At 41.0% G+C, this 17,002-nt stretch overlaps 1 protein-coding gene across 1 annotated transcript in view; it reads right to left on the reverse strand.

Moving 5' to 3' along the window:
• LOC140238855 (uncharacterized) overlaps positions 1–17,002 on the reverse strand; it is a 56,569-nt gene that overhangs the window by 11,424 nt on the left and 28,143 nt on the right. The window contains exon 6 of the mRNA XM_072318749.1: positions 9,085–9,213. Within this exon, the coding sequence (XP_072174850.1) occupies positions 9,085–9,213 (129 nt within the window). The remainder of the gene's footprint in view (positions 1–9,084; positions 9,214–17,002) is intronic.

Here is a 17,002-nt window from a genome sequence, read left to right on the forward strand (position 1 = left end):
TCTGCAAGATTGGTAAGGTACTGTACGAGCTGAAATTTTCGCGAATTGCTACTGGGAGGACATTTGCGCGTGTTGTTAATTTCGCGGTTGCGACGGTCTAACTGAACGTAGCTATTTGCGCGTTGTTATATACGCGTGTTGTTATTTTCGCGGTTCAAAGGCGATTCGCGAAATTCGCGAAAATAAAACCACCGCGAAAATTTCAGCTCGTACAGTAGTCCACAACTAGAAATGTCGCTAAAGCGACTGGTATGCCTCCGCCATAATGCATGATTCTCCTAATAGGTCTATAGTACATGTGGACAATGTGTGATTACATTTTCACAAAATTGGCAAAATATCAAAATGACAAGTTTGTCACAATGTTGAATGTTCACCTTCCTTGACCTAGGTTTAATTGGATGAATAGGAGAGCATGTATTTGGGGATTTAAGGAATTTAACTTGACTTTGACCCATTCATAAGGTTATGCATTGAGTAATTTTCAAGGTATGGAGAAAAAGTGCAATTTCTGTATTGAAAAGTACATTGTTACCATTTTCATCTGGCCTTTGACCCTAAAATTCATAAGATTATCACTGTCAGGCAGAACATGCATAGATATGTAGTAAGTTTCAAGATAACTTGAGCCACTTCAGAGGAATTCAGATGGAGGAAAAAGTTAGTTCAGCACCGTCCCTTGATCTTTGACCTTTTGACCTTTGAGGCAAGCAAAATAAGAAGAAAAAAAAAGAAAGTTTCCAGAGAATCTCTATTAGGTTATACATACATACACCAAGTGTAAAAAAAAAATAATCCTGCTGGCACTGCATAAATATGAGGGAAGTAGTAAAATTTTGAAGTGTTGACCTTTGACCCATGAACCCTAAATTCTCTAGATAATCACTGCCAGTCAGTACATGATTATATACTATGTTCCATGAAGATAACTTGAACAATTTCCAAGGTACAGAGAAAAAAGTGAAGTTTTAATATTTTCACTTGACCTTTTGACCTTTGACCTCATGATCCCAAACTTTCACCAAGAGAATCGTAATTGGGTAATACATGTATACACTAAGTTTCAAGAAAATATCTTCAGGCATTGCATAGATATGGTGGAAATAGTCAAATTTTATGTATTTGACCTTGACCTTGAGCATGTGCACCCAAAAGGCACAACTTCACCCCCTGATACACATGCCAAGTTTCATTAGGATACCTCAAAAGGTTTTTTAGTTACTCTGTCCACAAAATTCATTACGGACGGACAGAAGGACGGACGGACGGATGGACGGACAACCCGAAAACATTTATGCCTCCGGCAGAACTTCATGGCGGAGGCATAAAAAGACTTCAACCCTAGTCCCCCTGTAAGGGCAGAGAAGGGAGGAAAAGCTGCCACAGCAAGCCTGTGGGTTAAGAGGGCAGATACCACTTACTTAAGGGGCCACAAAAAGATGCATGCTGGTTGGGGGTGGGGGGGGGGGGTGGCACCCTCTGGATAAGGGCATGCACAGGATAGCTAAACCTCTTTGAGGACGGCTAAGACCTGGGTGTGAAAAGCCAAAAGGGGGCTTACATCTGGACGGGCAGACTCGCTCTTGACCTGTGACAAACATGAGATAACAGGATAAAGGGTACAAATATGTAGGCATCAAGGGATGACAGAAAGTACACACGTACCAAGTTGCCAGCAGAGAGCAGAGGCAGGCGGCCGAAGGAGTCTCTACCCAAACTGTTGGAAGGAAGGGCTAAAAGATACATAAGAGATTTAAATGACACAGAGGTTGCCTATCCTTCTCAGAACCTTAGAGAATAGGAGTAAATAGGGAGGTGTACAGTTGATCACCTGAACTACAAAGACCACAAACTAATCAAAACTGATTGTGGTGACTTATGGCCAGAAGGAAACCAGCCAAGAAAGGGGGCCACTGACAGACCCAAGGGAACATCTGAACCTGTTGGGTGTTGGGAGGTTGAAGAGAGGGAAGTGAGGAGGGAAAGAGGGAATAGAAGACTTTCACATGAACTGTGTCGCGCAAGAGAGAGAGAGAGAGTCTAAACTCTGAGACACTGCGCGAGAGGCTTTATACACTCTGATGCATAGATATCTCCCTGTCCACTGCTTCAAGGAACTGCACCATAAACAAAACATGGCCCAGGAAATAGTATGAAGAAGCACCAATAATGACTGAACGCAGCTCTAGACAGAGGGTGCAGAGAGCAACCCTAAAAACTCTGCTGCAGGTGGCTAGCCAACATACAGTCCTCCTGTGAGACAAATACTGTAAAAGTGGAAATTTTCGCGATATTGAAATTTTTGCGCATTTCGTGCAACCAAAACTAGCGCGAAAATTAAAGCACATGAACATTTTTGTTTGCCATATGTTCCAGCAGTTGAGGACTTGATTCAATTAAAAACATACGAAACTCTTCTTACCCCGCCGAGCGTGAAAAATTAATCGCGCGAAAATTATCCACTTTTACAGTAGCTTGCCTGCACAGTGCAAGGATTGAAAAGGACCGACGCAACACTGCTAACCTTGGAGCATGCTGCAATGCCCGAGAGACAAGGTGCAAGCTCTCCATGCTTAACCTGTACACGCCAGTTCAGTTCCACTTCGCAGAAGAGCAAAAATGGATCATTAGTTCTAATAAACAAGTTGGACTTTAAATTCACTGGGGAAGAAATAGTATTAAAATGATTATCAAAAAAAACCCTATTGTAACTGCTTGTCAGTACTTTACGCCGAAAGCAAGCAAGATATTTGACCAAAATTAGTTAATGCAGTTACTGCAAAACAACACAGGGAAGCTTCCCAAAGAATCAAAAGAAGGACTAATCTGGTTCCCTAGTCAATGCAAGAAGTTCATTGTGAGAACATGCATATGAAGAAAAGTCCAATTGGAACAGCTTTAACTCAAGTTGATTAAAGGACAAACAAGGTGCCAAACCAACTGAAAGGAGGAATGACTTCTGCACCAAAGTGTACCTTCAAACTGGCTTATACACAAAGTATATGTGCACATTGGGGGTAGAATGGATACCCCCAGGACAAACGTTTGAACAGCACTTCTCCTGCGCTCTCAAGAAGTTGCTCACCTCCCCTTACATGCAGCAAGGACAACCGAATGATGCAAAGCGCAAATGCCAGGGAATATTCTGCCGGAAGAGAGATGCAAGAGCCTGGGATACCAGACTAGACAGAAGCATCACAGTACTGTGAAGACTAAAAGGAATGTTTGTTTGTTGATGTTTATATGAAAATGGCAGTATTTCACCTTTCAAGCAAACAGAAGTGCACAAACACCAATAGAGGAATAAGAATATTCCAAACTAGAACTATCACTCAATGTGATTAATACCCCCACCTAACACTGAGGGAGTTAGCTCAACCAGCAATTATTTCGTAAGCTTTTTATTGAAAGAAAAAATAGAAACCATGGCAATGAATTGTTCAACATTGAATAAATGTATATTTTGCTCACTGATAGTCACATGTGCCATATCTCAAGTCGAGTGTTCAAAACATGAGGGAGCAAGATAAGTTAATGAGGAATTTTTATGATTTTCCTGAAAAAATGTTGTTACCAATACAACACAATGTTTGACATTCACAAAAAAATGAAGTTTGCACAACTATATATCACAGCCGTCACATGTGCCAAATTTCAAAAAGCCAAATGCTTAAAAGCTTAAAATTAGCTGAATTCATATTATTGCATAATTTTCATTCAAAATATGCTGTCACCATATCAACACACTTGCCTATGAATACCGTGAAAAGAAAGATTAAAAGCAAAAAGCAGCAAATACATGCTGCATTCTAGGGAAGTTTTGAGGTGAAATATGTATGACTCACACAATATTTGCGTGGAAGTTTGCTTGTTTTTTGTTATTTTCAATTTTAGATCCGAAAGTAGGGGTGCATCTTATACACGGAACTTTGGGGTAGTTTTTGGAATTTAAGTGATAAATCTTGTGCACTCAAAATTATTATTCAGATTTTTTTTACTGTCAATCCTAAAAGTGTACTTATACTAGCGAAAGGGTCACACAGGGAGGGTGTGGGAGGGGGTATCCCACTCCCAAGGAAGAGAGATTTTGCAATTTCAGAATTGAAATTCAACAATCTGGTGCACACTTTAAGTGAAATATTAAAACAATCTTACTTGAAATCTTACTTGATGGGCAAGGAACCCTGTAAAAGTAATAACAAACATTTAAGAGATGTTCAGGACTCCTGAAAAGTCATGGCTACTCCATGGCAGTTACAACTGCCAAATATGCAAAACAGCACTAGAGGTTTGCTGCTGATAGCCTACCAGACCCAGCCTAAAAGGAAGTAGGGGGATTTGGGAGCTAAAATTTGGGGTGTGTCATAGAGAGGAAGCCAAATGCAGAGACCAAATGTCTTTAGAAAGTGACAGAAAAACTTTTAGTTTTTCTGTCACTGTGTGCACTTCTTTGGGGTTGAGGAGAATCACTGAAAAAAATGCATGAGCCTTCAACTCACATCACCCAATCTCTACCAAATGAGAAGCAGTCAGATACCTCTACAATCGAGCCAGCAAGATCATCACTCAACCCTCAGGCAACTAGCTGAGAAGCATCACTTGCCGTTAGCATTGTCTGCCAATGGCTATTCCAGGTGCTTCATTGACTAGGCACTACTAGCAAAAAGCCTAAGCGAACAGGACACAAAGGAATACAAGTCCATGATTGTGCTTCCCTACGCGGAATCAATCGCTTCCATTCTCAGACACCAGCTGGCGAAACACAACTTCCGTGTCATTTACAAGGCCGACGCCACCATCAGGAACCACCTGGTTCCAGCTAAAGACCTGGTACCACCCCTCAGGAAAGATGGAGTAGTCTACCGAAACCCGTGCAGAGACTGTGGGAAGCATTATTATTAGCATTATTTGTTATTGTGCATTCATATACATGTACTACATTAATAATGTAAGAACAATATTACCAAGAACAAGGATTACACAAATTTAGAGTCCATGATTTTAGGCCAACTGAAGTAGCTTGCCTGGCCTGCTTCAGAAGAGCTGCCAAATGGGTCATTGCATAGCAGGGTGTTGCAGAAGCCATCATACTCATTCTTTGTGTCATCAAGTTCCCTAGGACTTTTGTAGAGAGGCTTGAATGGAACTCAGTTTGTTCTTGATTACCCAACTAAAACTCCTCTCATAGTGCTGAGTATGTCCATGGTCATGAACTGATGAACGCCGTGCCGTGGGGCTAAATTCACAAGAACTAGTACCGGTATGGCAAGGGTCTGTCGTTTATCAATCTCCCGTAGTACAGCACAGTTGGCAGGCCTGCAGTGTGGTAGGGCCTATTTCACGAGTATTCCTTCAAAAATGTGTGTAGGGTCCAGCAAACTAATAAGTCCAGTGCTCTAATTAAAACTTATTAAAGTAAAAGTAGATCTAATCTAATTTGCCTACTCGAATTCAAAACGTCCATTTCCAACTCCAATCCAAAGAAGAGTAAGATGGATTTCAATCACAACATTCAAGTTAGTCCACGCAATTCCCACATTGTCATTAACACAACACATCAATTGAATGACTTTTCGAACTGCTCGAACTTCCAAAATATATTCCACAATACAAGAAGTCCATCAAAAAGGATAAAAATAACAAGGCAATGACAATGTGATCCAAAATATGTCCATGAAATTGAATTTCAGCAGTACGGATACGATACTAGCTTGAGCTTGAAGGGATGCTGTATGCACTTAAGAAAAGCCGGCATGTGCCATTTTGAGTCTCCTAAGACGCAAGCCTTACTTTTGCGTAGTGTAGACCAAAGAAAAGTGCATGCACCTCACTGTGTGCACTTCTTTGGGGTTGGGGAGAATCACTGAAAAAAAAATGCATGGGTATGGGTGACTCAAAATGGCTGCAGGAACCCTTCCCATGGCTTTAATTCTTGTACCGAGCTCAATAGCCCTTCAGTGTGTACCTGTGCACAGCATCCCTTCCAGTAGCAGTTAAGAGTTCAGTGAGCTGGACACACACCGAAGTTCAGTGTGCACATAACTTTTTATTGTATGTACATGAATACGACACCACAGCAAAGCGCATAATAGCACTAGCGTTATGGTAGCCGCAAGCTCCAGCCATTTAATATTGTGGTATGTGTTAGTCGCATAATACAGCTGTTTCAATAATTTAAATACAGTTTGACCTCGATTATCCGGCCATGTCGGGACCGGCGCTCATCCGGATTAAAGCGAATTGGCCGGATATGGGAGACACAATGTTAATGTATATAGCTGCCGTCCAAGCTGCCTTCCCAGTGCACTGGCAGCTGTAGGCAGGTAGCGTACCCCGCAACGGTGGTGTAATCTATGCTAGCCTGTGCAAAAATTGTAGTCCCTTCTTCACAAAAATAAAGTATAGGCCTATCTCTATGCGAAAATCATACATGTTTTACCTCATAAGATATTGAGAAACCTATCATGCACATCTTATGAAATAAGTGAAATAGATCCATGAAAGTCACTGTTTTTTCTCAATTTTTGGATGAAAAAAAAAAGTCCTTCACTGCGTGAACGCGTCCGGATAACAGAGATTTCCGGATAAAAGGAGGCCGGATAATCGAGGTCGAACTGTACTATACTGGTTTACCCCAAAATCAGAATTTTGATTTTAACAAGAGACCCAGGGGTCTCGCGCTCACCTTCCATGCGTTCTTGCAGACTCTCAACTGAGAACATTGTGAAACGTGGGGCGGGGGCAGCTTTGAGAGCTGGAGGCAATGGTGTCCATTTGAATATTCCATCACACTGGTAAAAGTACCTGCCAAGTACATTGTACTCAGAAAGTGGGACTATGCAGTTTGGAGGGAAAGACTTAAAGCTCTATCATTTCTGACTCTAGAGAAGAATATATTGAATATTCCTTAATTAAGGAGGTTTGGGCCCCCTGGGGCCCCAAAGGGGTAGCATGGGGCCCATTTGAACATATTGAGATCCTATCCCCCTAGGAATGCTACCATAGGTACTTGCAAAGTTTGGTGAAAATCCATCGCTTTTAAGAAGAAGAGGAAAATGTACAATTTAGACCTGCATCTGGATCCCTTCAGAAATCTTCGACTCAAAGGTGGGCATCCCAGAATTGGAGCTAAAAAATCGGAAAAAATCCACAACAATCGGAATGGTTAGCAGGTATGGGACGGGTGTGAAGTGCATAGACACAGCCCGACACTGGTACACCAGGAGAGTGAAGGAAGTCATCCATCTACGACTCAAAAAAGAAAACATCAACAGAGATGTTGGCATTGGAGTTGCCCGAGTCATGGATGCGCTGCATATGAATTCACCAATGCACAAGACACAAAACGCATGCAGTCTCACCTTCAATGTCGACAGCAGAGCCTCTGAAATGGAATGTCAACCAGCAGACACAGGATGGTGCACTGCCTGGCACGTCCTGGGAGAGGGCATGTTGCCAACTAGGCATGCTGCCAACTAGGTCGGCATGAATGCTGTGAACATCAGTCAGAGGATGGCGCACTGCCCCACTCGTTCTGGGAGACTGCATACTGCCAACTAGGTCCGCATGAATGCAGTAAACAGCAGACACAGGATGGTGCACTGCCCTACCCGGCCCAGAAGATGGCATACATGCCTACAACCAAGTCCACATACATGCTATAACATGCATGCATGCGCTACCATGTCTCATTGTACCTGATGAAGCTCAGCAGTAGCGAACAAAATGTTGTACACACCTTACTACAATTTTCTTCGCGAGACAAACAATTAATTTTACCCCTATCGTCTTAGATAGCTGTATTCTTCATCAGAAATATCTGTCAGATGAATTTGAGGCAGTTGGTAAGTGTGAAGTGCCCCGATATTTGCGGTTTCATATTGCCCAGAGGTCACCCCTTCCCTGGTACGGCTTCGCAATTTTCTGAAAAATAACTAATTTTCCCCATCAATGTCAATCAGCTCCCTTGCTTAAGCCTGACAAATACGAGGGTGCTGTGACTCTGGACTTCGCCGCAAATATTGGAGCACTTCACACTTACCAACTGCCTCAAATTCATCTGACATATATTTCTGATGAAGAATACAGCTATCTTAGAGGATAGGGGTAAAATTAATTGGGCATATCATATCGTCTTTGGGGGCAGGTAGGACTGATGTTACTTCATGCACGAGAGTGCTTGAGCCTGAGTTCAATTCGGAATAGCCTTTAGAGCCTGCCGTATTCTTCACTCATGGAGACAGGGTTCCCAATATTTGGTTGTGAAACACCACTTGAAGAGGCTTCAGAAACACATTACACAAAGTTGTTGGGTCTAAAGCCAGATTTGTGGTAGTGTTCTGAATACCAGTAATCGTGCATGTATTTGTTGCAGGTCGCAACATGGGCAGGTTTTTGTTCTGTACTGCCGGAGAGGCAGGAGGTTTACTTGTGGCCTCATCTCTGGCTATGACTGTGGAGGTGGGAGTTTACCCTATGGCCTCATGCACAGTGGCTTTCTCTTTGGATTTGGTTGTCTTACATTTCCAAGTATCAGCAGTAGCTTTGCTGCCCTTCATATTCTTTTGGGAGAATGTTTTCATTTTGTTGGGGGGACCTTTGGATGATATTTCAGACTCATTCAGTCTTTTCTGTCCGTCCCTACTAGCGTTAGAACTTATCTCCCGCATCCCATGTTGAGACGTGGTCGCAAGAGACTTGCTCGCTGAGACAGCGTGGTTGCAAGAGACTTGCTTGATTCCCCATCTTGTTTAGGCGGCATGACTACCGATCACGAAGCCCTTAAAAGGGCTTATAATATCTCATACTGTAAAAGGGAAATTTTCACACATTTCATGCAACCAGAAACTAGTGCAAAAATGAAAGCACACAAATATTTTTGCATGCCATATGTTCCAGTACTTACAAAAAGGTGACTTGAATCTGGGGGTCGGGTAATGAATGAAGAGGCATTCATTCCAATCATTTATTCAATTATATTACAATTTGTTTTTATCACATAATGTCATATTTCAGCAATACATTACATAAGAGTTAACCATTTTAGCATAAAGTTTAAAATAAATTCAATCATGTCTCACATACCTTGCAGGAGGGATGTTGCCAGATCTGAGGAGCAGCAAACTCTTCATTGCATACTCTCATTTCTTGCCATTTCCACTTAGGGCCACTCATGTCCAGCAGCCAGGCATCTGACAGAATCTCTAGAGGGGCCTGTAGCAGGGACAGAATATCAAGAGATATTGTGCATGCTATTAAAGCCAAAACATAGTTATCAGAAGGGCTCAAAATTCATCTTCCATCCTTTGGAGTTTGCATGCAATATATCGAAAGTGTCTTTAAAACAAAAGGCAAGTACCAAAATGAGTCTCGCCCATCTGCCTAGAAGAAATTAATGTTTTTCTAACAATGGGCCCTAAAAGTTTGTTGACCCCTGTCTGCGACTGTAGACCTCATGGTGACCTTCAACTCCCCAAGGGACATCTACCATCCAAATTTGGTAACAAACGGACCTATACATCAAAAGTTATGAGCCATAATCGAAACACGCCGTAAAACATTGGGCCCTAAAGTTTATTAACCCCTGCCTGTGATCTTTGACCATGAGGTGACCTTCATGTTTGGTAAAATGTGTAACTTTGCATAACCACTCTTCCCTCCAAGTTTGATTGAAATTGAAGTCCTCAGCAGAGAATTATTCTAGTTTTCGTAGCATTACAGACGGACTGACGGATGACGGATGGAGGACGGACAGAAGCCACAGGCGATCCCTTAGTCTCCCCGCACCTCCGGTGGGCTCGACAAAATAACTTGTCTGGCTGATGCGATTAACCAGGATAATGGACTGTTTTGGAGTATTTTTAGATCAAAGTGTGAAATAGTAAAAGTCAATTTACGCGACTGTTATTTCTGAAGTGCCCTCCTGATTCAATACTGGATACACTAGTCGTATGTGATGACTGAATCATGCCCTAGCGGCAGTATTGAAAAGCATTCAGCTAACATGCTGCACACAATTCACTCTCGTGTTTGATACTGCTGTGGCCCTATATATTGTAATTGTGCAAATATTATATATGAAACATCGAAAAGCAACCACCATCGGGGTATGCTCTGAGACTGTAGTACTTCCGGCAAACCTTTTTTGGTTGGTATTTTGCATCTTTATTGTTTCCCAACTGAAACTGCGTGTTTAATCATTTTTCACACATTCCTTATGCATCATGTGTACATTTTAGAGGAAAAATTGACAGTTCTGCAGGTAACTGAGAAGAATATTGTCTCCATAAAAGTTGAGAAATATGGCTCCCTGTATTAATTGTGCATGCAACGCACATATTTATACAATGTACGTCCCAAGAAAATGAAAGTGTTTAACAGATATCACCCATACAGCCATATAAAGAAATGTCATATGAAACCACTGTCCCTACATCAAGCGTTACCACAATTGCAAAAACAACTATGTAACTATTTCTATTCAGACCGCAAAATCCTGCATTAAATGTACCTGAACACACTTGCAAGGTGTAATGCATTGATTTCTACATTTTCTACCATATAATACTAACATTAGACGATGCCTGTACCAGCTGAAAAAGGATTTAAGCAAAAGTTCAAGGATGTTTGACCTTGAACGATTTTGCCCATGATCTTATTGAGTTCATGTGCACTTAGTGGAGCATTCCTTGGCCAAGTACCAAGAGAATGAATTAAAAAAAAAAAAAAGTTGTTTAATTGCACTGAGGAGACATGTGACAGACAAATACATAATGGACAGGCAACCTGAACAGAGACCATGCACATTGTATTGATGAGAATACGAATATGTCGTGGAGTAAATCATTGCCAAGGCATACTTGGCAACATTTGAAAATCAGACAAGAGACCCGCGGGTCTAGCGCTCACCTGAGTATCGCAAGTTCACCTTTCACGCAGTCACTAATCTAAATTATTCACAGCTCTACTAAAATTTGACCAGGCATTCTCAAGTAGAAGATGAAAATGTACAATAAGGGCCCAATTTTTTTTTAAGATTCCTTAATTTGGGGGGATTGGGAGCCCCCTGGGGCCCTCTGGGTGGGGAATGGTGCCCATTTTGATAAATTGAGATCCTGACCCCCTAGGGATGCTACCTGCCAAGTTTGACGAAAATCCATCATGAGGTTTTCAGGAAGAAGCTGAAAATGTACAATTCAAGCCCCCATTTGGACCTTCCCAACCCCCCCCCCCCCCCGCCCCCAAGAGGGGCACCCCTGGATTTGCTATGAACAAACTTGAAACTACAGTCATCAATGTACTAACTCATAGTATTAACTTAGCTCTATCACTTCTGGTTCTAGAGAAGAAGATTTTTACAGATTCCTTAATTTTGGGGGGTTTGGGCCCCCCTGGGGCCCCTGGGTGGGGCATGGTGCCCATTTTAACAAATTGAGATCCTAACCCCCTAGGGATGCTACCTGCCAAGTTTGGTGAAAATTGGTCTTGGGGTTCTCAAGAAGAAGATGAAAATGTATAATTTAGGCCCCATTAGGACCCCTCCCCACCCCCCTCCCCTGGGTCCCAAGGGGGGGCACCCCTGACTCTGCCATGAACAAACTTGAAACTACAGTCATCAATGTACTAACTCATAGTATTAACTTAGCTCTATCACTTCTGGTTCTAGAGAAGAAGATTTTTACAGATTCCTTAATTTTGGGGGGTTTGGGGCCCCCTGGGGGCCCCCTGGGTGGGGCATGGTGCCCATTTTAACAAATTGAGTTCTTAACCCCCTAGGGATGCTACCTGCCAAGTTTGATGAAAATCGGTCTTGGGGTTTTCAAGAAGAAGATGAAAATGTAAAAAGTTTATGCACGACGGACGACGGACGACGCACGACGGACGCCGGACGAAGGGCGATCGCAATAGCTCACTTGAGCCTTTGGCTCAGGTGAGCTAAAAATGGAACACTTTTTGAAAGGAAGAAACCATCCCCAAAATGTGCAATTCACAAGCATGAAGGCTCTTCAGGCAAGGCCTGTCTAGGGGCCCTGGAAACTCTGGGGTACTAGACGCTCTGATGCAATCTGAGTTTATTTTAGAGATCATTTTCCCGAAAGTATAGAACCTATTTACAGGTGATTTTCATATAAGCACCTGTCTGGATAATGCTATTTTCCCACTGTCATGCGATCCGTTATGAACACCACGATTGGCCATTTGTATTTGACCGTGGAAATTTTAAGCTTCTCTGAAATTTCACATTTAGGTATAAGGTGATGCAAATCCATATGTGCTAATATCATTTGGTGTGTTTGGATGCAATATGGTTATGATTAGTCAATTTTATGTGACACAATCTGTCACGGTCTGGTCTCCCATGATTCAGATAGAAACCCATAGGATTATCCCAATCAAATCCATCAGTGATACTGAACTGACATGATCGTAGCAATCAAGGTCCCTGATTTGGGACTATCTGGTACATGGTGTATGTGCAGATATATTCCGATTCATTCCAGTACGACCATCACATACTGACTCACTCTGTTGAGATAGGATACGATATCTTTCACAATCAGGATCAAGAGCAACCATCATTTGAGCTACATGTATGATTGGATATAGAGCCGGGGGGGGCCTCCCCCCAAGATCTCGGCCATCAACCGTGATGAAAATTCACACACACATTGCCTATGACATAATCTAAAGTACCACCAAGTTAAATTAAAACAAAAAAAATTATCATCTATGCTAAATAATGCTAATTTATGCTTAATGATGCATGAAATCAGACAATTTGGTATAAATCACTAAATAAAGCTCAAAATGGGCACATTTTTTTTGGTAAATATTCTTTTTAGTGTCCTGAGCAAAATAGAGAAAAAGAAATTGTGCCATTAGAAAAAATTTCTGAAGTATTTTATTGTTTTTTGAATTTCTTATGTATTTCTTTGTTTTTCAACTTTATGTTTTTCATTGTTTTTTCAATGAATCTTGTCCACGACACTGTACCTAACAAGAAAATATGTTGATTTTACTCAATAAAACCCTAAAATAATCATGCTTTTATGAAATTTGCCTGTAAGCACAGTTTGCATTGAAATTGTACACAAATTCACGTTTTTGAGCAATTTTTGGTCGACATGCACGTACATATTTATGCGCAACTTCGGAACAACGCACCAAGGCATCGCAAATTTGGTGTCAAAAGATGCAGGCCCAGGAGACTCGAAAGAAAAAAGTCATGAAATGTCGCAGCTACAGCTCTTTGCGTTAGCGATACATCGTGCGAAACGTTGAGGGTGGGGAATGTTTTCACAGTGCTGATGTTGTTATTACCACTCACTGTGTGACCCCGTTATACAATATGTGACCGTGCATCACAAAACGAACAAAAAGTCACACCCTTTGATTTCACGTGAGGATTCAAAAAAGGTGAAATGGGTCAACCGTGTCAATCTTCAGTTTTCAGTATTTTCTGAAAGAGCTATCCTTCTTCTACACTATTCCTTAGTTTGGGATCATAACATGAATGGGAAAGTGTGTTTTCATCAGTTTTTCTACAACCCATTTTTGGGGGAGAATAGAATGATCAGGTATGTCTTATCGTCCCCTTTTCATTTCTTGAAATCCTTTGGACACTCTTCACTTTCAAGTCTAATAACTTTTGAAAGGATGATTCTTCTGCCTTGAAAGTTGGCATTAATCATGGGTAGAATGTGTTGATAGAACATGTTAATTTCAGCTTAATCTGATAATTCCTTCATTGTTGTTGCTGAGGTGGTTTACATCCTGTGTTTTATACCTTTCATTGCACAGCTAGCACGGCTCGGTAAAGATTAAGCGCTTGAATAGACTCTGTACTTCAGAGCCTATTTTCTCAGTTCGCACTTTCCAAGAGTGTGCACTTTCCTTCTAGTATTTATATAAGGTACCGGTAGTCCATTTAATATGAGTTACACATCATCTTAAAGCTTACAGTTGGCTCTTTAAGAATCTGTCCTCAACTAAAAATCCATATCTGGCGGCTTTTTGTTTTGAGATGCAGGGTCACATATTAAAAATATATTTTAGCATTTACTGTTCATCTTTATAGTGTGTCCACTCAATCACTCCTTATGTTCACACAACATGTGCTATTACTTTGGTAACAATATCTGATGTCAATTCTGTTAACTAGAAATTATTATATGTCCATCACTGCGCAATGCGATTGTATCCCCTGGCACCAGCAGCAGCTTTTGCTTTATTTTCACGTTTGAGTGAGGGACAAAGATCCCCTCCCCTTCTTCAAACATAAAGGTGAATATTGTGAAGACTAGGCGCAGCTTCACAAAACAATATTTATGGATATAGATCAGAGTATAATGCATCTGAATACAAATTCAAAAGTACTAGATCTGAAGATATGTCACCTGCATGCAGAGTGGCTACAGGATAGCCACTAATGTCCCAGTCACACAGTTGCTCAAACAATGCTCTGAGTCTGGTGTTGCATCATAAAAAGTGTAATTTTTAAATGGACTTTTTGGACGCAACGCTGATGTAGAGGACTGTTTGAGCAACTGTGTGATTGGGGCTTAAAATGTGATATTTGACCATTTGTAAGGAACATCAGAGTAGCATCAACTAGAAATGTCGCCATGGCGACTGGTATGCCTCCACCATAATGTATGATTTTCCTAATAGGTCTATAGTACGTCCTGACAATGTGTCATGACAGTTTCATCTAAATGGCAAAATATCATGTTGACATGTTATAATGTCTTGAATGTCCACTTTCCTTTAACCAGGCTTAATATGATGAACGGCTACATTTTCTAAGAGAGCATTTTTTTTTTTTTTTTGGGGGGGGGGGATTCAGGGACCTTTACTTGACTTTTGACCCTTTCATAAGTCTCTATGCATTGAGTAATTTTCAAGGTACAGAGAAAAAGTGTAATTTCTGTATTAAAAAGTAAATTGTTAGCATCTTGACCTGGCCTTTAACCCTTGACCTTTGAACCTTGACCATTGACCCTATGACCTTAAAATTCTCAAGAGAATCACTGTCAGGCACAACATGCATATAGTTTCATGATGATACCTTGAACCACTTCCAAGATATGGAGGAAGTGAAATTTAGCACTTTCACTTGACCTTTAACATTTTGGCTAAAAACTTCCCAGAGAATCTCTATTGGGTAATACATGCATACACCAAGTTTAAAGAAAAATCCGGCAGATATTGCATAAATATGATGGAAAAAGTGAAATTTAATGAGTTTACCTTGACCCCCTGATCTTTGACCTCATGACCCCCAAATTCCGTAGATAATCACTATCAGTCAGTACATGCATATGTACTATGTTCCATGAAAATACCTTGAACCATTTCCAAGATATGGAGGAAAAAAAATAAATCTTTTACATTTTTACTTGACCTTTGACCTCATGACCCCAAACTCTCACTAGAAACTCTTTATTGGGTAATACATGTATACACAAAGTTTCAAGAAAATACCATCTGGCATTTCACATATATGGGGGAAATAGTGAAATTTTGAGCATTTGACCTTGACCTTTGAACTTGAGCATCTGCACTCAAAAGTTGAAAGGCACAACTTCACCCCCTCATACACATCACATACCAGTCAAGTTTTATTAGGATAATTCAAATAGTTTTTTAGTTATGCTGTCCACAAAATTGATTACGGACGGACGGATGGAAGGACGGACGGACGGAACTTGGAAATACAACCTGAAAACATAATGCCTCTGGCGACACTTCGTGGCTGAGGCATAAAAACTGTGGAAGAGTAAACTATGATGCTCACTATAAATAATCTGGAAGAAGTCAGTTTAAAATGTGACTGTCAAGTGCATGCAAGACAGCAACCAATATGCGACATTTGACCTGTAACAGATGGAACACTGGGGCAGTATCAGAATAAAATTAGGTAGAGTAAAGTACATGTATGGTACTCCTTACAAATCTGAATGGAATTAACTGGGAAAAAAAAGGTGATTGCCGGAGAGGAGGCAAGACAAAAATCAAAATGTGGTATTTGTCCCTGTAAGAAAAAAAGGAAGAAGAAAAAAAAAAGGTGGATCAACAAGAGCATTACATCAAGTATAGACACATCCAAAATCTTTTGACTCATACAACTTGTAGCTCATATCATGGCAGACCTTCATACCAAATTTGAATAAAATCCATCAAGAAATGTAGCCTATAGAGAGCACACAAACCATCCACCAACAACCTGACCTTTGACCCCATAAAAGACGGAACACTGGGGGTAGCACACCTAAAATCTATAAACTTGTAGATTACATCATGATAAACCTCCAAACCAATTTTGAACAAAATCTGTTAACAAATGCAGCCTACAGATGTCACACAAACCATCCATCAACAATATGACCTTTGACCCTATAAAAGACGGAACAATAGGGGTGGCACATCCAAAATCTTTTGACTTGTAGCTCATATCATGGTAGACCTTCATACCAAATTTGAGCAAAATCCGTTCTGAAATGCAAAGTTTGGCACTTTTTTTTTCTTCAGAAAATATGAAAAATCGGGGGTGCGTCTTATACACAGGAACAGTTGAATCACAGAAAAAAGTCTGTCACGAACACCCAATTTTATAAGGACTTGGGGCGATGTACCCCCATCGATGTCTGCAGGGTAAGACCCCAAACTTTCACCAGAGAATCTTAATTGGGTAATACATGTATACACTAAGTTTCAAAAAAATATCTTCAGGCATTGCATAGATATGGTGGAAATAGTGACATTTTACGTATTTGACCTTGACCTTGAGCATGTGCACCCAAAAGTTGATAGGCACAACTTCACCCCCTAATACACATACATGCCAAGTTTCATTAGGATACCTCAAACGGTTTTTTAGTTACGCTGTCCACAAAATTCATTACAGACGGACGGACAACCCGAAAACATAATGCCTCCGGCACCACTTCGTGGCGGAGGCATAAAAACAATAGGGGAGGGTAGGAGGTCATGGGCAAGGAGC

The sequence above is a fragment of the Diadema setosum genome, chromosome 15 (genome assembly GCF_964275005.1).
Source record: "Diadema setosum chromosome 15, eeDiaSeto1, whole genome shotgun sequence".
In the NCBI taxonomy this organism is placed as follows: Eukaryota; Metazoa; Echinodermata; class Echinoidea; order Diadematoida; family Diadematidae; genus Diadema; species Diadema setosum.